The sequence below is a fragment of the Cynocephalus volans genome, chromosome 8 (genome assembly GCF_027409185.1).
Source record: "Cynocephalus volans isolate mCynVol1 chromosome 8, mCynVol1.pri, whole genome shotgun sequence".
NCBI classification, from domain to species: domain Eukaryota; kingdom Metazoa; phylum Chordata; class Mammalia; order Dermoptera; family Cynocephalidae; genus Cynocephalus; species Cynocephalus volans.
Genome location: NC_084467.1, coordinates 96,038,460 through 96,060,921, shown reverse-complemented (window position 1 = coordinate 96,060,921; position 22,462 = coordinate 96,038,460). Strand labels below are relative to the sequence as shown.

The 22,462-nt window shown below is 41.7% G+C and overlaps 1 protein-coding gene across 1 annotated transcript in view; it reads left to right on the top strand.

The window, feature by feature from the left end:
* Positions 1 to 2,033: 2,033 nt before the first annotated feature.
* Positions 2,034 to 22,462, top strand: part of AKNAD1 (AKNA domain containing 1) — a 30,502-nt gene continuing 10,073 nt past the window's right edge. The window contains exons 1-9 of the mRNA XM_063107139.1: positions 2,034 to 3,032; positions 5,211 to 5,250; positions 5,590 to 5,738; positions 5,831 to 5,893; positions 8,573 to 8,706; positions 14,914 to 15,070; positions 16,977 to 17,107; positions 17,545 to 17,626; positions 20,761 to 20,852. Coding sequence (XP_062963209.1) covers positions 2,034 to 3,032; positions 5,211 to 5,250; positions 5,590 to 5,738; positions 5,831 to 5,893; positions 8,573 to 8,706; positions 14,914 to 15,070; positions 16,977 to 17,107; positions 17,545 to 17,626; positions 20,761 to 20,852 — 1,847 coding nt within the window. The remainder of the gene's footprint in view (positions 3,033 to 5,210; positions 5,251 to 5,589; positions 5,739 to 5,830; positions 5,894 to 8,572; positions 8,707 to 14,913; positions 15,071 to 16,976; positions 17,108 to 17,544; positions 17,627 to 20,760; positions 20,853 to 22,462) is intronic.

Sequence of the window (22,462 nt, the reverse complement as noted above, 5' to 3'; positions counted from 1 at the left end):
TCCAATCCAAGAGCATGGGATATCTTTCCATCTTCTTGTATCCTCTCTAATACAGGTGGATTTTATAAATAGTTTTAATACTCTTTTATAGATTATGTCTTATAAATGCAATTTCTTTCTTTATCCTTTAAATTTCCCTACAGATAAGGAATGCCTAATTTTCTGTACCTGGGCATTCTTCAGTATTCCAACACTAAGATTGGCTTTGCTGTTTTGTTTTTTACTTTAACATTCAGTTGTATATATTTATGGGGTATGGCTTTGTTTTTCATTTTCAAACTATCATTTATCAAATTCTTACTCTGTGCCAAGCACTATAGTAAGGGCTTTACATGCATCATCTCATGGGATTATATAGCAATCCTCTGAACTAGGTATTACTATTCCTATTTTTCAGAAGAGGAAACTGAGATGCAGAAAAGTTAGATAACTTTCTAGATGATGTACAGCTGATGGATGAAGAAGCTGGAATTCAAATCCAGGTCTCCCAACACCTGCTTGCTCACTGTGCTTTTGACTTTCCTGAGAAGCATTTCCCCTCAATTCTTCAACTTGGGTTGGAGTAGCCTGTAATTCTCTTCATGAAGATGTACCTCTTCATAGTAAGTATTAGCCTCCATAAATGATTTTTAAAAATCCTGCAGTTATAGTCTCTCTTTCTCTCTCTCAATAGAGCATCTCTTTGATTTGGGTTCTTCAACACTGGCATGTATCTATAAATTAAAAATTTTGCACAATGTTTCACAGATGCCTTTACCACATTTAGTTTATACTCCTTTTCTCTTAGAGAATTTAGCTTTTTTTTTTTTTTTTTGCCAAACATGTTATTTTTGCTTTTGAGGTTATCTAATAAATCACAAGTTTATAGACTCATAAAAATTTGGATGGAGAGAGGACCTCAGATATCCCTCACCCAACCCCGTCATTGTATGGGCAAGGGAGGCCGGCCAGCGGCTGTGGTTGTCCTGGGCTCGTAAACAGCAGTGCTGGGCTGGTGCTTCTGGTGGGATGGAGCCTCAGGTACTCCACTTGAATCTTGAGATAATTTTACTACTTCTAAGGAGTGTCCTGAAAGTTCACAAATTGAGAAGAGATATCTAAATGAGTGTTTTAAATTTTGTTTGAAAAAAAAGAAAAAGGACTCATATCAAATGGCAGCTGGTTTTGCTCTGACCATTTTCAGGAGTATCCCCAAGATACTCTGCTGCCACCAGACTGCCGTCTGGGCTGTGGCAGCTGGTCAGGATTGCTTATGGGAGGATAGCCTCTCTGGCTCTGTTCCTGCCTGGGTCCTAATTATGAGGGTTGTTTGGCTGCAGACTGACCTCCAAGTGTTCAAAAGGCCTGTTTGTCCCTTGGTCATAGTTCTGTCAGTCCTTCTCTGCTCTTTTCGGACATACATGAGAACATCCAGAGAAGGGACCATAATGTCTGTAGGATCAGGAGAAAAAGCACCAGAACAGAGAAGATGGGTGGTTAGGTTTGAGCAGAGTCAGCTTTTAGTGCCACATGACTTAGAGGCCTGTCAGTGATGTGTGGACAAGATCCACAAGATCCACATAAAGCCCCAGATCCACGGGGCTTATAAAATCAATCCTTTACTTGCATCCCAAACTCCTATTTTGGGAGAACAAACTCCAAATAGTATTTCCTAAGAGAAGTTGATAAATGTTTGGTCATTAATGATAGACGAATGTCTACCTCAAAATTTAATGAATGAAAATTTTAACAAGCCCCTCTTTTCTTCTACTATTCCATAGTATTTTGGATGGGTTAGCTCTTGGCTGAGACTTCTGCTTTCTTGTTTATAAACTGAATTTCTCCAAATGAAAAACATCCATTTTGTTCTGGTATAAATGTCAGGATAAGCATACTTTCATACATTATTCTCACATATTTAACAATGAAGCCATTCTCATTTCCAGAATAGGACACATAATGAAGACAATCAATGAAAACCAGAAAGTCTACTGTTACCATTAAGAACACCAAGACCAGGCAGCAGAGGACAAGAGAGAGCAGGCTGCACAAACATGGATGAAGGTGATATTTCAGAAGATACAACTTGTAAGCAACAGGAGGATTTGCCTTATGATGGGGACCTCTCCCAAATTAAGATATGCAGTGATTACAATTTTACCTCAAAAACTGACATCCTGGATATCTCAAATCAAATTATTTTAACAGGAGATGACCCTCAAGGAAAAGCTACATGTAATCAGACTTGCAGAAATACAGCTATGGCCATGACTCTGGATAAAAATACTGAAAATGCTGTCAACAAAAAACATGATAAAAAGAAACAATGCCCTGCAACTCTTCATATTCCAGCTAATAAAGGAGACACTTCAAAGTCAAACATTTCTGATATTTTACTCCATCATCTTTCTGAAGAGCAATTCTTAAGAGGTCAAGGCATTGATTGTGAAACTCTCCCAGAGGACTCTAATGCTAACAGTTTTGATGAAGCAGCTATTATGAAAAATATTATTTCATGTTATGTTAAGAACTCTTGGCCAAAAGAACAAACCCCAGAACTCATTGACAAACTCAACCCCAAAAGGGATGGTGAAAATAGCAATAAGCCTTGTTGTTCTTCAATCACAGCAGAAGAAAATACCTCTGATTTAGAAGAGCCAGTGGCTGCTGGATATAGCAGCCATCAAGAAAATTCAGATTTTCTAACTAAAATCAAGAGCGCAATTGATAAGCAAAAAAGTTGCCAAGGGCAGGCACCCCAGAAACAGCAGACTGGAAAAGCATGTTCAGGCATCGGTTTCAAATATGGCCAAGGTCAAGTTCATTACCAGCTCCCTGATTTCTCCAAGGTTGCTCCCAAAGTGAAAATTCCTAAAAATAACGTAATTAATAAACCACTTACAATAACTGAACAAGCCAGCTTTTCTCCTAAATTGAGAGATAAATCAACTACTATGCAAAACATTTTAGAAACCATGTCCTGGTCAAATTGTGTTGAAAAACAACAGCAAGAGCTGAAAAAGAAAATTACTGAACCTTCACAACAAATACAGGTAAATGAAAATAGTCTCCTATAAATATATAATTGGGGCCACTGCTCATCTCTATCATTGTGGGCTTTTGGAGAGTGCATGGAGCTTGGTTCTAGTTCTGAGGTTTCATTCAGCCCCCTGGGTCACCCTGGGTGAGACTAGACCTCTCAGAAGCTCAGTGGGTGCCCTCATGAGAAGAATCAGGTACCGGACTGACAAAAACACAAAAGAGGATAAAATCCAAGTTCCTCAAGCTGGAATTTGGGTTTCCCCATCCCCCCCCCTTTTTTAAACTTTATCCTAGCCTTCTAAACTTAGCTTCCCTCCCCTAGGAATTGTCCTCAGTTGCCTGGCTGGTCCTGCTCCTCTTCTCAGGCCCTGAACTCTCTGAGCTCCTACTTTTCAGGCAGCATCCTCTCTACTTACCGAAGAACTGCTTGTTTTCATGGTCTCCTTCAATTCCCCCTTGGGCCACAGGACTTTTGAGATTCCTCAGGTCACAGTCTTTTTCATCCCTGTTTGTTTAGTACTTTTGTCAGAGCGTGTATCTCGGCCTGCTTTGGATCATAATAATTTGGAGTTATCTATTTGTTCCACTAGATTTGGGGACTCCGGAGGGCAGCAACCTGTTTTCATCTTTCCATTGCTTAACGTCCCCCAGGCTTGTGTCTTACATATATTATGCCCTTTGTTATTAATATTGAATAGAGTTTAATTAAGATCTTTACTTATTTATTTATTTTGGGGGCAGCTGGCTGGTACAGGGATCTGAACTGTTGACCTTGGTGTTACGAGGGGTTGCTCTAACCAGCTGAGCTAACTGGCCATCCATGAATTAAGATCTTTAATGACATATTTCAAACTTGTTATATTGATAGACATTTAGTACAAAACTTTGTTAATGCTTAATTTATGCTTTTTCCCCTTTTCTTTTACCCCATCTTCTCATCCCCCATCTAACTTCCCCACATGATGAGGCTCCGGATCTCACTGATTGTTAGAGGTTCAATAGGAACGTAAATTCACGTTAATAATCAAAGTAAACATGTTAGTTCTTTGGCACTTTGCTGGGATTATCTGATCTTTCTCTCAAGCCTTATATGAAGGGCATCCTGAACTGAACAACACTGTTTTCCTGTTTCCATTTCCACCCCTCATGCTTCAACTCCCCTCTCTTTCAACTGAATGCTCTGTGAAGTTTGACCAGAACCCGCCCCCATACACACCTGGAGGCAGCAGCCCACCTGGCCATGACTGGGATGTTTCTCTAAGTCTTGGAGAAATCTATACACCTGTGGTATTGGGAAGTCTCAGGGTTCCTCGTTTTGCTGACAGGAGAACTTTCCTGTTGTGCCCAGTTCTCAGTGTCCCATGGTTAGTAGGAGCAGAATGGAATGCAGGCTTATCTTTATCTGGTAGTGGAAGTTTGAAGTCAGGTGTCTTATTTTTTCCAGTCCTGTCAATTCAGGTTGGAGAACTAGACTCTGTAGATTACACACCTCTCATGTACTTGAGCTAGTCATAGTGACTGTAGTCTATATTGATTACTACCATTTAGTTCTTCAGCACTAGTGTGTTTCTGTGTCTTATGTATTGGGAACAATGGGAAGACCCTCAAGGTGAATCACTCTGGAATTTCAACCTCTGTCCAGTTAGCCTATGGTGAGCAGAAAACAGTCACTATCTTGACACACATTGTGGAAATTAATGCATACTGTATTGTTCTCTAGAGTATGGCTGTCATGTGTTTGGTGTCAGTGAGAGCACCATCAACACAGCTGGTGACAAGAACAACGATGGTCCCTGCCCTTATGGGGCTGATGGTCTGGTTTTAGGAGAAACGTTTGTGTATTCTACATACTGGTATCAAATACAATAGTAATGAGGCTAATGTGTTGTTGAATGCTCACCGCATGCCCGATATCATGGTAAACATTTGACATTCAATCCTCATAACAACCCTATGAGGTAGGTTCTGTCACTATCCCCATCTTACCACCAACAAATTTGAAGCTTGCAATTGCCCAGGTCGCCCCACAGATAAGTGTCAGAGTGGAATTCGTCCTCAGCCTCAGGGACCTGGCTCTTGACCACAACACTAGGCTGCCTCCATGATGACCAGAACACACTGGGTCATTCTGACTAATGGTGTCATTGATCGTATCAACAGTAATGTTTTCTTATCCTTTAATTGTGCAGATGGAGCCTGCAGGACATATCCACGAAGAACTTCTCACAGGTACTACTAGCGTTTTAAAACTTCTTTGATTTACATATATGTTTTGAAAATGTTTTTTTAAAACAGCAAGTGAAACAGCAAGTGAGGGTGACTGCCACAGTCTTCTGTTTTCAGAAGGTAATAAAACTTAATAAAACTGTGATGGGCCGAGCCCGTGGCGCACTCGGGAGAGTGCAGCGCTGGGAGTGCAGCGACGACGCTCCCACCGCGGGTTCGGATCCTATATAGGAATGGCCGGTGCGCTCACTGGCTGAGTGCCGGTCACGAAAAAGACAAAAAAAAAAAAAAAAAAACTGTGATAAGACGAATGGTAGCCTAAACTTCTTCTTTCTTGTATAGGAATTGAAGCTGAGACAAGTCTCTTTAAGTTGTCATCAACCTTTCAGAAAGACCCTTCCTCAAGTTCTTCTTACATATTTCAAAAGATATTCCAAGGGAAACAGATGTGTCAGAAGTTAAAAGAACAGACAGATCAACTGAAGACTAAAGTAATACTTTTAAAGCTTGTTATAAACAATAGACATAACCAAATTCAAACATGAGACACCATGCCATTAATGATTGCATTTTATCACTGCAGGTACAAGAATTTTCCAAAAGAATAAAACAGGACTCTCTCTGTCATTTGCAAGACAGAAGGCTGGTAATGAATTTTATCCAGTTTTTAAAATCTTTATTAGGGAATTTGACATGGGTAAATACAAATGACTTTATAGCATATTTTCTCTACAGGTGGTGGGAGTGGAAATGTTCTGGTAGAAAATGCTGAGGAGCTTAGATTTTATTCTGAGGTTGAGTGATAGGGCAACAGAGAGTGACTTAAAGCTGAGAAATGGCAAACACCATGGGAGCAAGACTGTAGGCACAGAGATTGGTTAGGAAGCCATAATCCAGGCAACAAGTTATGCGGACCTGAACCAAGGCTGGCAATGAGGATGGAGAGGGGACAAATCTAGGAGTTTAAGAAAGTGGTGGCAAATTGAAAGGAGTGAACAGAGGAAGGGAGGAGGCTTGGATGAGTTCTGGATTTCTGGCTTGGGTAACCAAGGTCAGGAATAAAAGTGGAGGATCCAGTTCAGAATGGGTGTGGAAGGCAGTCAGGAGACAAGATGTCAAATTCAGTTTGGGACATTTTGAGTTTGAGGTCCCTATAGGATATCCAAGTGGAGAGGCCCAGTTAGAGCAATAGATCTGGCCCTCAGAGTCATTGGGCCAGAAACGTAGATTTGAGCATAGTTGTGGGTTGAAGCTGTGGGGTGGATGAGATTGTCCAGGCAAAACATGCAGAGTGAGAAGTGAAGAGGGCCAAGGAAAGACTCATGGGAAATAGCAACCAGAGATCAGGTGAAGGAAGAGAGAGAGGTCCACAAAGGAAAGACCCAAAAGATCAGAAGCAGACCTGGAGGAGCAGAACTCTAGAAACCAAGAGAAAAGAGGGTTTTAAGAAGGAAGGTGTGGGCCATATGAGAAATGTTCAAGTAAGAAAGGAAAATAGGATGTGCATTGGATTTGGCAACTAAGAGGTCATAAGGGTCCCTGACAAGCCTGGTTTCAATGAAGTGGTAAATCTGTAAGCCAGATTTTAGGGGTTAAGGAATAAATAATAGATAAACAAGATCTCCAAAAAGCCAGGATTTGGGGAACTAGCGGAACATAGAATAGTATCAGTCAGGGTGCCGTCAGAGACCAGATGGCTTACTTGAAGGGATTAATTGAGAAGAATTTAATAAAGGCATTGTTTTACAACGGTGTGGGCAAGGTTAAGGGAAACCAATAAGGATGGAAAATCACCTCGTGGAAGGAGTAGTGGGGAGCTACTTCACCCTTAGGCCTGAAGGGACAGAGAAAAAGCAGGTCCTGGAGCCTAAAGAGAGTAGCTATAGCTGTAGGAGTAGCTGACAAGCTTTGCAGCTTTTGGTAGAGGGACATAGCCAATCCATGATGACATGGGGAGGAGGAAATCAGAGAAATAAAGATTCCTACTGCATTTTTCTCCAACTCCTCTCCTGCCATTGCTTTCCATTGACTGGAAATAACAGAAGCCAGGGCAGAAGGGAGCCTGTTGATGTAGTCCATTGAAGGTCAGCCTCCTGGTTGGGGCACAGAGAAAAATGGAGGATGAATCTTGCCAGGCAGGGGAATGGAAAATATCTACCACACTGGCCATTTTTATAGCAATATGTTTCCAAGCTCTTGTTTATTCATTTTTCATATTAATAAGAATTAATAATAATAGCAGGTACCATCTATTGAGTATGTGCCATGCTTCTAGCACCATGCATTATCTCATTAAATTACGGATGAGAAAACTGAAGCTTAGAGAGTTCAACTTGACTAAAATCATACAGTTGGTAATAGAGTCTGAACTTGAACTCTATTGTGTCTGACCCTGTAACTCCACTGTGCTATACTCCTGCCCTTGTCATTCTTTCTCCAATTCATTCTTTCTTATCTACTTTCATGGATACTGCCTGGTCCAGGACCTTCTGAGCATCTATTAAGCCTGACTTGAGTCTCATTTCTTCCATTGAACCTTGGCAGAGTAGTCTAATCTAGTCTCTTTTCTCAAAGGAATAAAATCCCTAAAACCATGGACTATGTCTGGTACAATTTCTGCATCTCGCTCTTCTGTCAGGGCCAGACACAGGCAATGCTCAGGGAATGTTTAGTGACTGTGGACATGAGGTGGAAGCCTCTATACATCTTCAAGACGTGACCTTGATGTGTAAAGTTTAAACTTCTATCTGCATGAGGCTGCACATGGTGACATCTGGAAGATCCATTTGCAGCTTTGGCTAACTCTTCCTGCTGTTCCTTCCCCATCTCACCCTCCACCTGCCCACAGACTCAAACCCAGGCCCTCTAACTTTAGTTCCTTAAGATCTGTGTGGCTTCAGACATACTTCTCAAAACTCCAATTTCTTCCTCTGTAAAGCTGGGATAATAAAATCTATTTTGCAACAGCTACAGTATTGATGCATGCATTAAATACGATAAGGAATGGGAAAGTGCTTTGTAAACTAAAAATCATTCTGCAAATATGCAGGATTATAAACGTCCCACTAAGGAAGTTCAGAAGCTTCTGAGAGGGTTCTGAAAGAGACATCAGAAATAATTGTGCTTTTTAGCTGTGTGCTATGAGGGTGTTGTGAATGTTGAGATGGCTCTTGGGCTGTCTAAATTTTAGATGTCAGACTCTTCCAGGAGAAGTGCGATGGCTTCATTTGACACTATTGTAGAGTACACCTGCATTGTATTTTTGGGAAAACAACTCCATGCACAGGCTTACATGTGAATGATTCCAGTGACTTCACTGCTACAGGTCCTGGAGAAACTGCAGGGACACCTTGAACTGCTGGAGCAGGAGTTTCTGGCCACCAAGGAGGAGCATCTGACTTTGCAACAGCAAGTCCACAAGCATGAATCCTTGACTGTTGGTGACTTTGATCCAGAAAGGTCAGGTTTAAAATGTGTAAGCAGAAAGGGTCAAAGGCAATCTCCTTCTCCTTCTCTTAGTGCTTGGAGAGCCACTGGTCTAGGGTCAGCAAAAACTGTATCACCTCAGGCCACAAGTAGAATGGAATACCTCCTATGTGTAAAGCCCTGTGCTGGGCTCCCAAATGAACACTTATCTCCTGGGGTAGAGCTATTGTGACCCTGTTGTGCATGTTGTTGGATGTCATTATAGTTGGTTCTGAGACCCATAAGAGCACAGGAAAACCCTAGAGGGCTGGCCGGTTAGCTCAGTTGGTTACAGCGTGGTGTTATAACACCAAGGGCAAGGGTTCGGATCCCAGTACCAGCCAGCCGACCAAAAAAAAAAAAAGAAAGAGAAAGGAAAAGAAAAGAAAACCCTAGAAATGCTCACATGCTAACTGCAGAGGGCCTTCTTCTCCACACGTGTCTTCTCTCCTCTCCTCAGCTTTTTCCTCTCCTATTTCTCTCCACTTCTTTTCTGTCTCTCTTTTTTCTTCTCTCATTTCTCATCCACTGACAATTCTGAGTGGCAGTGAGCAGAAGAGGATCATTGTAAGATTGATTAGTGTTGGGTGAGGGACCCACAAATCCTGATAAAAGAAAACTGTTAAAGCTTAAAATCAAATGATTCCTGAATTAACTCACATGAGAAACTTGGCTGCACACTCATACTGACGTTTCCAGCTGGCATTTTTTATGGCACCATGCTCTTATCTCTCCACTCCAGATAATTTAATATGTATTCCAGGACTCAAGGCTAGGACTGTTTCCATGTAATTTCCTGGTATGAATTTAAAAGAATCCATTTAGTAAGCTTAATATTTGTAAGTTCAGCTCTTTCTATTCATAGCATTTTAACATGGAATCACTACTGATGGCAAAATATTTTAATGTTTTATATTTCGGCACTAGTGTCCTGACGTATTTTTTCCCCAAGTTATGATTTCACCTTTTCAAAATGAATGGAACCACTGTTTGTCCTTAGTTCAGTACTGAGTAATTACACAGCAAGGAAGGAGTTTAACATTGATTTTTCCCAAGGGTCCCCCCCCCCCCGGGAAAAAAAGATCTCTACGTGTTTCTGCTACTTATTTTTAAATTAATAGAGTGAGGATATTTATTTTCCAAGGACTCTCTTATTTTGGCAGTCATTTTAAAGACAGGCCTCTGTGCACATCAAGACCAAAGTTATGCAGTGTCTTATTTATATCCTAGTTACAACCACACTGTGCCTGGCATGAGTATAAATCAAAAGTTTCAACTGCAATTATATCCCATTTATGGCAGTAGCTTTCAACTCTGGGGCAAGGGAGGGACCCAGCCTCTTCCAAAACTCAGTTAAAGCCACCTCAAGATAAGGAAAGGCTGATCAGCTCGAGACTGGTCCTCTTGTTATCACATGGGCATAATGTACCAATGAGCAGAATCTCACACAACTCTTGGGTTCGCGATATGTCAAGAAACTTCTAAGGGTCAAGTCCAAAGACTAAAGTAGATGGCTTTCTGTAGGGGCAAGAATTGGACAAATTTATTGTCTAATCACTTGTTTACATCAGCTGTTGTGCTCTTATTACCTTATTATTTTGTTTATTGTTATACATCATGTCTATTATATTGTGCTCTTAATACCTTCTTATTATCACCTTTAAAAGGTAATGTGGAAAAGCATTTGTTTGGATTTCCTGCATCTTGCTTGTCAGAATGTAGTCCAACAGCCATTTGAGTCTTTCACACACTAACACCAGAAACCAAGGGGGCAAGAAATAGGGTTCTACCTCTATCACTTTCTTCCCCCCAATATTCTCAGCATACAATCTTGTCTTCTGCTTTATGGAAAATATCACAAATTCCTTCAAAAATGTCTTATCTCCATTTCTAAATCTTCATGTTTCACCTCCTCTTTCTTCCTTCACTCACTCTCCAAACTCTCCAGCCATGGTCCTGATTGAGGCTGACCCTCTTCGACGACCTTGAAGTCTTGCTCCATCATTTCACTCCTTTCTCTTAAATTTTCAGTTTCTCCTTGTCCCTGCCTTCATTCTCTTCTGCTTGCTAGATTATAACATATTTTCCTACATTTTATTCAGTTATCACTTTGGTATTTCATGCTTAGATCTTTGTCCCACCACGTACTGAATAGGCAAGCTTCACCCACTGGTTGGAAAAGCCACTTTTATCAGACACGAAACTGTATGTGTATATGGGACTGGATATATTCCATCCCATTGATCTATGTTTCTATTCTACATTAACTGCAGTTTTAAATTACGATAGTGTATATTTTGACATATTTCTTCCTTTTAAAGATTTCATTTGGCTATTCTTGCACAGTCCTTTTACTAATGAACTTTATAATCAGTTCACCAAATGTTCTTAATAAAATTCCGTGAGGATTTTGTTTAGGAATGTATTGAATTTGTAGATTAGATTGGGAAGAGTTAAAATCTTTGCAGTGACTATTCCCACCCAGGAGCATGTTTTCTTTATTTACAGTTTACACATTTTTCATTAAGTTTATTCCTTAGCTATTTTATAGTTTTTCCGTGTTTCTGTTTTGAAACGTCTATTCACAATAGATGTTTTCCCTAGCTGATACACAGGAAATATAGAAAATTATATATATATATATATTTTTTTTTTTTTTTAAGAAAATGAAATTTTATTAATATTATTTTTTACATTCTAGGATGTTATTGCAGAGCAGTTGGGAGGGAGGGGGAGAGGGAAAAAGAGAAGAAACCGGGATGGAAGAAGGAGGGAGGAGGAGGAGGAGCAGGATTGAGGCCTGTGACGCTTCCCTCATTCCCTTAGGGGAGACCGGGGGGCTTCCAGAGGTGGCTTGGTCATTGCTCGACTGGGTGCAGATGTCAGGGGGGTGTGGAAAAGCCCTTGCCCCCCACCACTCCAGCTCAGGAACCCGGGGCCCTTCTTGCTGCTGCTTGGTGGTCATTGCTGGGCTGGTTGCATGTGTTGGGGGGGCGTGGCTGAGGCCCAAGGCCCCCCCACAGCCCCTGCTTGGGAGAGCCTGGGGCACTTCCTGTGATGGCTTGGTGGTTGTCACTGGGCTGGTTGCATGCATCAGGGGGGCATGACCAAAGCCCTTGGCCCCCCACTGCCCCAGCTTGGGAGAGCCTGGGGTGCTTCCTATGTCAGCTTGGTGGTTGCCACTGGGCTGGCTGCGTATGTCAGGTAGGGGTGTGGCCAAGGCCTGAGGCCCCCCCAACCCCAGCTGGGAGAGCCTGGGGTGCTTCCTGCAGTGGCTTGGTGGTGGCTGCTGGGCTAGTCGAGGGGGTGTGGCTGAGGCCCTCATCTCCCACCCTCAGGATTGGTTGGGGGCATGGGGGGCATTGCTGAGGCCCCTGGCCCTCCCCACTTTCTGGCTTGGTATCCCAGGGGACTTCCAGTCCTTCTATGTGTTATAGGTGTTCTTTGGTGACATGAGACCTTTACTAGTTAATATGAAACTTTGTCTCTGGTTGTGGGTACTTTGCTTTTTCTTTCAGTTCTGTGTTGGATTATTTGCTGTTCCCACCATTTAAACTCTGTGCTGGAACTAATTTGTTGTCCTTTGCTTACTGCTAAAATGGGGGAACTTCCTGTGGGGACCAGCAGTTGAGCTCTGTGGTTGAGCTAGATTGCTGCTTTGCTGCTGACTCCCTGGGGAAGGTTTTTATGCAGCTCAGGTTTTAGTGTTGACTTTATAGGTACTCCTGGCTCTTGAGAGATCGAAACTCTGGTCTGGGCCTAAGTCTTTTCATCAAACTGCACCCATGCAATTCTATATTCCTGACCAGTCTCCTCTGAGTGATCCTTTGCTGATAGGGGGGCAGAGCAGCTGTCCTTGCTGTGCCCCAGTGTTCTCCTTGTGGGCCCATCTCCCCTAACACCTGTGCTGCAAATACTTCCCATGGGATAGGCCATGCGTCGATCCCTTGCGATGACTCACCGGCCTCTGAGTGGCTCCTTTTCTTCAGTTGTTGTGGCTCCTCACTTCTATGTGGGTCCATGGGAACTCCATTAGTGGTCTTGCTGTCCTGGGGATCGCCAAGGCCCTCTTCTCCCCTGCCACCTCCAAGCAACTTCATCCAAAGGGCACAACTGTAGCTGTTGCTGGCTCCTGCTCTGTGTGCACAGTGGCTCCAGCCTGGATGCAGCTGTGGCTCAAAACAGTCTGAGCAGTTTTTTCTTTCTCTCAACGTGGCTTCTCCTGCCTTCATGAGCTCCATAGGTCTGTCTTACTCTTCTCCTGAGCTCTAGGAGCCCAAGCTTGGCTGTTATTGCTTTCTTATTGTTGTAAATTGGTTGATTTGTGGGAGATAGTGACTTTGGGGACCGTCTATTCTGCCATCTTGACTGGAAGTCAAAAATTGTATATTTAACTTGTACTAGGCTACCTTATGCAATTCTGTTCTCAGTGTTTTGATTTTCAGTTGATTGTGTTAGTTTTTAGGTATGACAGTCATAGCATCTGAAAATATTATTAGATTTTTCCTCTAAATATTTATACTTTATTTCTTTTATTCCCTCCAATTCTTATGTATCTCATTTTTTTATTGCTTTATTTCATTTGCTAGGTTTTCTGGAACAATATTGGATAATTAATACTAGGGAAAGAGAGCATTCTTGACAGTAACAGGAATTCACGAATATTTGTGACAGTAACAGGAATTCTCCCAAGTATGATCATTGCTATAGGTTCAAGTAGATAAGCTTCATCAAGAAAGTTTCCTTCTATTCCTAGCTTTGTAGAATTAGGGTTTTATTGCCCTTTAATTTAGAGAAATGTTTAATCAAATGGGATGTAGAAATTTATTTAGTTTTTCTCCTTTAATATATTAATGTGGTGGAATATATTAATAAATATCCTAATGTTGAACTTTAGAGTGAATTGGGAAATATTCCCTTTTCTTTTTATGTTCTGGAAGAGTCAAATAACATAAGAATTATCTGTTACTTAAAGTCGTGGTAAAACTCACCCATAATCCTACTTGAACCTGGTGCCTTTTGGGCAGTACACTTTTGAGGCTCTTTTCCATTCTTCCCTGGTTATTAGTCTTTTTATATTTCCTACCTCTTTTTGAGTAAATTTCAGTAATTTATATTTCCATAGAATCTTAAATTTTATCTAGATTTAAAACTGATATAAAGTTGATCAATGCCTTTTGATTTAAGATAGGTCTTGATATTTTTTCTTTCTCATTCTTAATATTGTTTTTCAGTCAGACTTTCCAGTGGCTTATTTTATAAATATTTTCAAAGAAAACATGTTTTATTTTATTGATCAAATTCTTTTAAATTTCATTTATTTATGCTTACCTTTATGAGTCCCTTTCTTTTCCTGGGCTTATTTTACACTTCTTTTTCTGCCTGTTTTGAATATTAGTTTATTGATTTTTAAACTTTTCTCCCAATAATGCATTTTAAGACTATACATTTTCCTCAGAGCACTGCTTTAACTGCATTACATTGGTTTTCATATGCTGTTTTCTCATTTATTATCCACTTGTAAAATATCTCTAATTTTTTATTTAACCCAAGGTTACTTAGATGTGTTAAAATTTCTAATTAGATAGGGTTTTGGGGGGGCTTTCTGTTGTTAATTTCTAGTAATCAGAAAATGGAGGTGGTATAATAATTTTTTTGTTTTGGAATTTGTTGAGATTTTTCTTCGTAGACTACTACAAGGTAATTTTTGAAAATGTAAAGGATTTAAAGAAATGGATTCTCTTTGCTAGGTAAAATGTATGTTTATATACACATGTATGTATATTCATATAGACTAGAAAAACTTGTTAATTAAATTATTCAGATATTTTAAGTCCTTCTTCTTTTTTAATTGGCATAACAATTATTTCCATAGATTCACAGCTCTTAAACTGTAAGGAATCTTGAAATCATCAGATCCAGATAAGCAAGGTCTTGTTATCCCAGGTTATAGTTGAGACATTGGAAGCCCAGAAAGTTTAAATGATTTACCCAAAGAAACACAGCTAGTGGACAGCAAATGAGGATTAGCACCCTGGAGTGAAAAAACAGGATGCCAGTCAGGGCGGGTGTTCATTATCCTTCCTGCCAGAAGACAGGCCACGTTAATAACAGATCAATGCTATACTCAAGAACTGTTGTTACTAATTAGAATGCTGACTGCATACCCCAGAAGATGCCTGTTTGTTTATGTTTACTTAGAAGAGTGGAAGGCGAAATCTTCAAGTTGGCGATGCTACTTGAGGACATTAAAGAGAAAATTGATGAAAGCAAATATACATCAGCCTTTTCTCTTCCTATGAGTTCTCCATTCATCCTGCATGACTTGGCATTCATATCCTCTTCACCCTCAAATGAGGTAATACTGCAACAGCCTAATTTTGTGCCAGGAAAAATGGTGTTTATGCATGTGTAGAATCCTAATTCATGGATTCACTGAATTCACTTTTAGTATTTCATGAAAACTTCACTTTCCGAAGTCCTATGAATCATGTCATTTAAAATGGAATCAACTTTTAAAAATTAGGAACTATTTCTCATGTTGGTTTTTGAAACATTTCCTTAGTTTAGGATGTAACAATGCAGTTTAAAATGATAATCACTGAAGAGCTGTTTCTTCTGGATGAATAGCAAAATTTTTGTGGATTGTGCCAGGAAAAAATAACTTTTCTTCTTAATAGTTTTGCATTCCCTCCTTTAAATAAAGAATAGTACCCTCGGTGGAATAATTATTTTCCATGAGTCCACTTCTGCATTCTCCTTCTCTCGAATTAAATTCTGTTGGATTGTCTACACATGGAAGGTTGGGAGTTCAATCAATCATCCCTGTTTTTCTACACTTTTTGTTTTTGTAGGCTCCACTATCAGAGCATGTCAGACTAAATGAAAATTTTGAGAAACTAAATCATCTAAATAATTGCCTTAAATGGACTCTTTAGTTTCATGTAGTATTAGAAGATTCAGCCTTTGGCTGATTTTTAAAACTCGAATGAGGACAAGATAATGAAGATTATATAAATGTTAGCCCTTCCAAAGAAGTGTATTTGCCTCCTCAAAATCTTACTTGCCTGGCAAAATTTAAGACCCAGCTTCAGAGTTAGGTGATTTATGGACCCTTGATACCCAGCCCCCCACCTCAGGCAGAATTCTTTGCTGGGCCTTTGTGTTCGCACAGCACTGTGTCTTGGTCTTTGTGCCTTTGTGCTCATCTTCTTATTTTGAACATGTGCCTGAATGCTCGGTCTGGCGTGAATGCTCGGTCTGGCGTGAATGCTCGGTCTAGCGTGAATGCTCAGTGTAGTTGGCCTTGCGCCATGTGGATTTAACAGCCCACCTCAGTGCTTCCCAAGCAGTACCCAAGGTCCACAGCATGTTGTCTTGCTAGTCCGGAAGCTGAAGCACTTCAGGGTGGTGTGAGGAAGCCTGGTGAGTCAGCCCAGCCACATGCCCAGCAACTGCCTTGGGTCTGGATTTGCTCTTCTTTACTTGGTCTGAAGTTTGCAGCAACTGTTGTGAGATGATAACTCTCTAACTTTCTGATAAGGGGCCCTGAACAGAGAGTCTACTGCCAGTATTATTCATTCATTCAGTAATATTTATTGCTATATGCCAGGCACTTTTCTACCTGTTGAGAATATGACATAAACAAGACAGACAAATTGCCTGCCCTCAAGATACTTACATTTCTGTGAGGGAGAAATATGCTTAACAAATAAAATTAACATATAATTACAGGATGTTAAAAGTGCTATGCAGGAAATAATCATTCATTTCATATGATTCTGAGGGCAGACTGCCTGAGTTCGAATACTGACGGTCACTTACCAGCTTTGTGATTTGGGGAAAGTTATTCAACCCCTCTGTGCCTCAGTTCCCTCCTCTGTAAAATGGGGATAGTACCTGCCTCACAGGGTGGTTAGGACATTCAAATGAGTTAACATATGTGAAGTACTTAAAACAAGGCCTGGCTCATAGTAAGTGCGTTACTTGAGTGTTAGCTGTCATGACTATTAAGCAATGGGATATAAGCAGGAATTGCTAAGGGTGGGAGGGTAGCGTTACTAAGGGAGAGGTGGTCGGTGAAGGTATTTCAGAGGGGGTGAGATTGGAACTGAGTCCTGGAGGGTGAGGAGGATGAGGAGGTGAGGACTCCAGGCAGGATGTTGTGGTGTCTTAGGGGTGGTGAGGGGGCGCTGACTGATTTTGAGTTGCCTTCCGCGGGGCTGCAGCCCTAATGGCAAGTTCTTCTGTGTGGCTCCCCTCAGATGCCCCAGGAACACCCTGGCCGCCCTCCCTGGCGCCGGGGCTCGTGTGGGAGCGAGGTGACAGGGGCGCCCCGCGCGGGGCCGCAGGAGGCGCCCTCCTCCGAGGAGCTCCGCGAGCTGGCCTCGCAGACGTGAGTCTCGCCCCCGCAGCCCCCAGCAGGCAAAGAGCGCAGCGAGGCCCCTTCCTCGCGCAGCCCCTCCCGAGGGTCCAACGGGCTCCCGCCCAGGACGCGGATGGGGCGGCGTGTGACAAAGCCCGGGAGTCTGGCTCCTCCGCTGCGCCGGCACCCAGAGGGCCGCCGTCCTCTGCCACCCTCCGGGCTGAGATCCGAGGGGCAGGACGGCTGGGGGTGGGGGTTGGGGAGCGGGAGGTCGGGTGGCCACGTGATGTCCCCTCTACACTCCACCTTAGGCTCCTCGTCCCTACCGTCCCGGGAATGCCAAATTAAGTTTCTGATGATTCTTCACCAGATTAAAGAAAAGCCAAACAGTCCCCCAAAATGGGGTTCCCAGGCAACTCAAGAACTGATTCTAAAATTCAAACTGCCTTTTTTTTTTTTAAACCTAGTTATTTAAACGGTCAGAGTGGGAATGCGGCTGCCCAGGACCAGCCAAATCAAATGGCCACAAGGCTGTCTTCTGATTCCAGGGTAATGTCCTGCAGCCTGGTCCTGGCTCCCTTCTGTTCATACTGTTGGCTCTGTAGCTGTAACTGGTGTTGCTGAATGTGACTCTGAAACTGGCATGATCAAGATCACATGGCTCTTATGCTAATTGGCACCCTGAGTGTTAGTGCTTGTGATAACTGCTGCTATTGCTAACGTTTTCCACTCTTTTGCATTCAGGAAAAACAGGCTGGGGGTACTGGACCTAGACCAGGGCTTCTCTAACTTCACCGTGTCTAGGCATCATCTGCCGATCTTGTTAAAATGCAGGCTCTGATTTAACAGGTCTGGGTTGAGTCTGCACTTCTGCATTTCTAACAAGCTTCCAGGTGATGCGGATGCTGCTGGTTCTGGTTGGGGGACCACACTTTGAGTAGCAAGGGTCTAGAGATTATTTCATCATGAATGAATTGGAAATGCTGGGGAAAAAAATCGCTGGATCTAAAATAACATTATAATAAAAAGTAAATAAGGGGCCGAGCCCGTGGCGCACTTGGTAGAGTGCTGCGCTGGGAGCGTGGCGACGCTCCCGCCTCCGGTTCGGATCCTATATAGGACTGACCAGTGCACTCACTGGCTGAGTGCCGGTCACGAAAAAACGACCAAAAAAAAAAAAAAAAAAAAAGTAAATAATAATATAACAATTCTGTTGATTTAGAGCTTTACAGTTTGCAAAGACTTTTTGCAAAGGAGGAGTAGCTTAGAAAGGTGAGATTTTCCCCAGGGCAGATGACAGGCGATATTAAAGTCCAGGTCTCCCAACTCAGGTGGAGGGCGCCTCTATCCATTCTGCAAATGTAAATCTGCCTTAATTTCAAGTGTAGGGGTAACCCTGTTAGCTTAGCAGTGATAAAAGGAAACATGGGGAAGGATGGAGAGAAAAAAACCTTAATTTTTTTATATTATTGAAGTGATATATACTTATTGCAAAAGAAATCAGAAAATAAAAATATAAAGAAAAGCGCACTGAAAAATAATTGCTAATATTTTAGTGTGTATCTAAATATACACTATATACCTTCCAGCCTTTCCTCCATATACACATTTTTGCAAAAATGGAATCATACTATATGTATTGTTTTATAATCTTTTCTGATTTAACATTATATTGTGGGCATCTCTCCACATCACTTAGAACAAACCTATAGCTTCATTTTTGATGACTGCATCATATTTCATAATATGGATATACCCTGATTCATTTAAACAATCAGAATATAAAACAACAACTGGCGAACATTTAGTTTTTTCCAGTTCTTTGATATTATAAACACTGCTTCAGTAACGTTATTTTACAAACAAACTTTTGTCCATAGATCATTATTTCCTTAGAATAAAAACATAGGATTGCAGTTAAAGGTTTAAAACAGTACACACTAAAAATTCTGTTAAACTGGCCTTTAGAGAGGGCATGCAAGTTTACAGCCCATAGCAGTGCATAGGAGTGTTGCTGTCTCTAATTTGAGGCCATCCCAGATATTTTTTTTTTTTCTCCAACTTTTGCTAAAGTGATACGTGAAAACTGGTGCCTCATTGTATTAATCTGTATTTGACTACTTGTGAAATTCAACCTATTTTCATGTTTCTTGGCCATTTATACCTCCTCTTTGACACAACAACACTAACTTATGTTTGCGAAACAAATCAATAATTTTCTTTAAAAAGGCAGACAACTGGGAAGATATGAAGAGCAAATCATGTTCAGAGTTGAGATCTTTATTATATCAAGTGCTCTAATGCACAAAAGAGCAGAGTTGTAGTTAAGAACACAAACATGTGAGTCAGACTGGTAAATGTTCAAATCCCAGTTCTGCCACTCCCTCTCTCTGTGACCTTGCCAAGTTGCTTAACTCCTCTGAGCCTCAGATTATTCATCATTAAAAAGGAGACAATGTGCCAGGATGGTGGCATGTAATAAAGAAAACTATATGAGAAGCACCTGATACATAATGAACAATCAACAATGGTTGCTTTTTCTTTTCTTTATTCTTATTATTTTTGGGGGGGCAGCTGGCTGGTACGGGGATGGAGCCCTGGACCTTGGTATCATCAGCAACATGCTCTAACCAACCGTGCTAACTGGCCAGCTGCTGGTTGTTTTTATTAATAAGAAAATGCTGAAACCTTCCAAAAAAATTAATGGACAAAGGATATAAAGTAGAAAGTCACAAGTAGGAAATACAACCAATAAATAAGCATATGGGAAAATGTTTATCTCTTTAATGACAGAGGAAATGCTAACTAATACAAGGTGCCCCCCTTTTTAAATTAAAAACATTTTCAGGTGATAATTCCTAGTGCCGAGGAAGGTGTGGTCAAACTGCGCTGTCCACATTGTTGGTGGCTACGTAATCTGTACAACTTTTGTGGAAAGCAATTTGACAGTATGTGTCATCACACAAACATGGTTTGCAACCTTTGGCCCAGACATTTCCTCAGGAAGTAATTCAAAATGTGGAAAAAGCTATGTGTACAATAATGCTTATGCCAGCACTGTTTACAATGGTGGAAATGTCCATTTATTTTCTGTTTACATAAACGGTAAGATCATAGGAAAAAAAACATTGGGTGGTGTCGGTTCAATAGTGTTATTGTTTTATGTTTTAAAAAAGGGACATAATCAATAATACAGGCCTCTAGACAGTCCCTAAACCTTGTTTTAATTCATAGTTGAATACATGGCTTTGGAAAAGCTTATTAAACCTATACTAACCAGTGTGGTCAGATTGATAGATTTAAAAATTATCTTCCTAAATCTGTTCATCCTCTGGTGGAGTTTGGAGTAATTTGAAAGTAAAGAGAAAGAAAATAAAGGAAAAGTATTCTCTCATCTGTACACCAGATTTTAAAATCTGTTCGGAGGCGGAAAGCAGCCAAGGCAGGGCTGAAACTTCCTTTCTCTAGGCCCCAGGCCACGATGGCAACTAAGGATGCGTGGGCTCTTTTCTTCCTCTGCCCGGGTGGGCTCGGTTTCCGTCTGGGAGAGAGGCTTGGCGAATGTCTCTCGTCCTGAAGTGGCGAGTGCAGCGGGTCCTAGCTGCTTGCTGGGCTGTGCGCGTGCAGCCCCGGGGACAGTCACGTGCTCCATGACACCCATGTGCGTGTGCTTTGTGGTGCAGGAGGACCCCAGCGGCCCCGCGGGAAGGCAGGAACGTGCAGGGACGCCGGCACCCAGCCCAAGCTGTGCCTTCTGCCGCCGGCTCCTTGAACGGTGAGGGCTTCTTTATGCTACAGACTGGGGGCGCGGGGGTCGGTCCTGAGGAGACAACTCCAGCGGGAGTGGGCGGTAACCCACTGAAGCCACTGGCCGAGTTACAGAATCACGGGTCCCTCCCACCTCACGAATCCTCTAGCGGTGGTTCTCAGCTGGGGACGACACCAAAATCACCAAGGAGACCTTTAAATAAAAAGCCTCTGCCCCACCTACTGTATCCGCACACCACGGGGGAGCCCTGGTAGGAGGATTGCCCTCAAGTCTCCCCGGGGGATTATGATAAGCACCTTGGTGAAGAATCACGGCTACAGCACACGTAGGGGCGTCTTTGGGCTCTGTTTGAACATCGCCCGGATGGGGGTTGATTACCGACCGCTGCCTACCAGCTCCCACTGTCAGTCCTCTCTCAAATGAGCAAAAGTCCTTCCTGTTGGGTCCCACCTGTGCCCCCAGTCCCACCTCTTCTCAGGGCTTATGTCTTCCCTTTCCTGAGCAAGAATTCTTCCGGAGGTAACAAGCCGTATGTAAATCGTGTAAAATCCTAAGGAGAATTCCTTAATGTTTTTGAAGCATTCAATGGACCAAGCCCATGTGGATTCAGAAGCTTGTTTATTTATTTGAAGCTTCTGTCAGTTAGGAGAGGTGCTACCTTCCAGCTCACTGTGGACTCGGGCCATAGCTCGGCTAATTTACCTTTGAAAGGTCAAGAGTCAAGCAGGCAGGAGCTGTGTAGCAACCATTATTACACATACATAATGGACTCTAATGGAAGCAGATGACAAGGTCTTAAAGACTGAAGCTTCCTGTTAGAAAAACATTCCACCACAGGAATGGGCACCTGTCATAAGTGTTCTGTTGAGATTCTGCCCATAAAAAAAAAATAAAATAAAAAACCCAGCATGGAGTTTGTGCTAAAAATTACCATGTGTCATCTGGTGTGGGCCATTACTTTAAACTACCATGTCAGTTATCAGCTTCCTTTAAACACAAGGGGCACTAATGAAGCTTACTCACTGAGTCATGCCAGGCCTACTATTTTTATTTATTGAATTAAAGTCTAGATTTTGGATTTTTTTTTAGGTTTTATTAAATATAATAAAAATATTTTGACATTTAAAAAACACGTTGATTAAGCTTTCAAGGTACTATATGTTTCTCTTCCAAATTCCTAGTCTAGACCCTGAAGAATCACATAAGTACCAAGACAGGGACCAGTGTTCCATACTAAATATACTTTTATGATGGACAAGACAGAAAGAAAAGCACAACTAAGTGTAAAATCAGATCTAACCGTGAATCCACTGCTGGGGAGTGTTGAGGAGATGTACGTGATTTATGAATTGAAATCTTGGTAGACTACATAATCCCTGAGGAATGACTAACTGAAGGGAGGGCTATTACTCTTGACTGTGTTAGAAGATTGGGTGTCTCTCTGATGGAACATGTTCTTTAGGAAGCTCTCTGATGTACGCAGTTCTCAGGATATTTGTAAATTGTTATATATGTAGATAAATAATATATATGTTAAATGTAAAATGCTTATCCCTTTATGTTATTTCTGTTGCAAAATTTTGGATTTAAGAGTATACCTTAGCTACTTTGTCTTG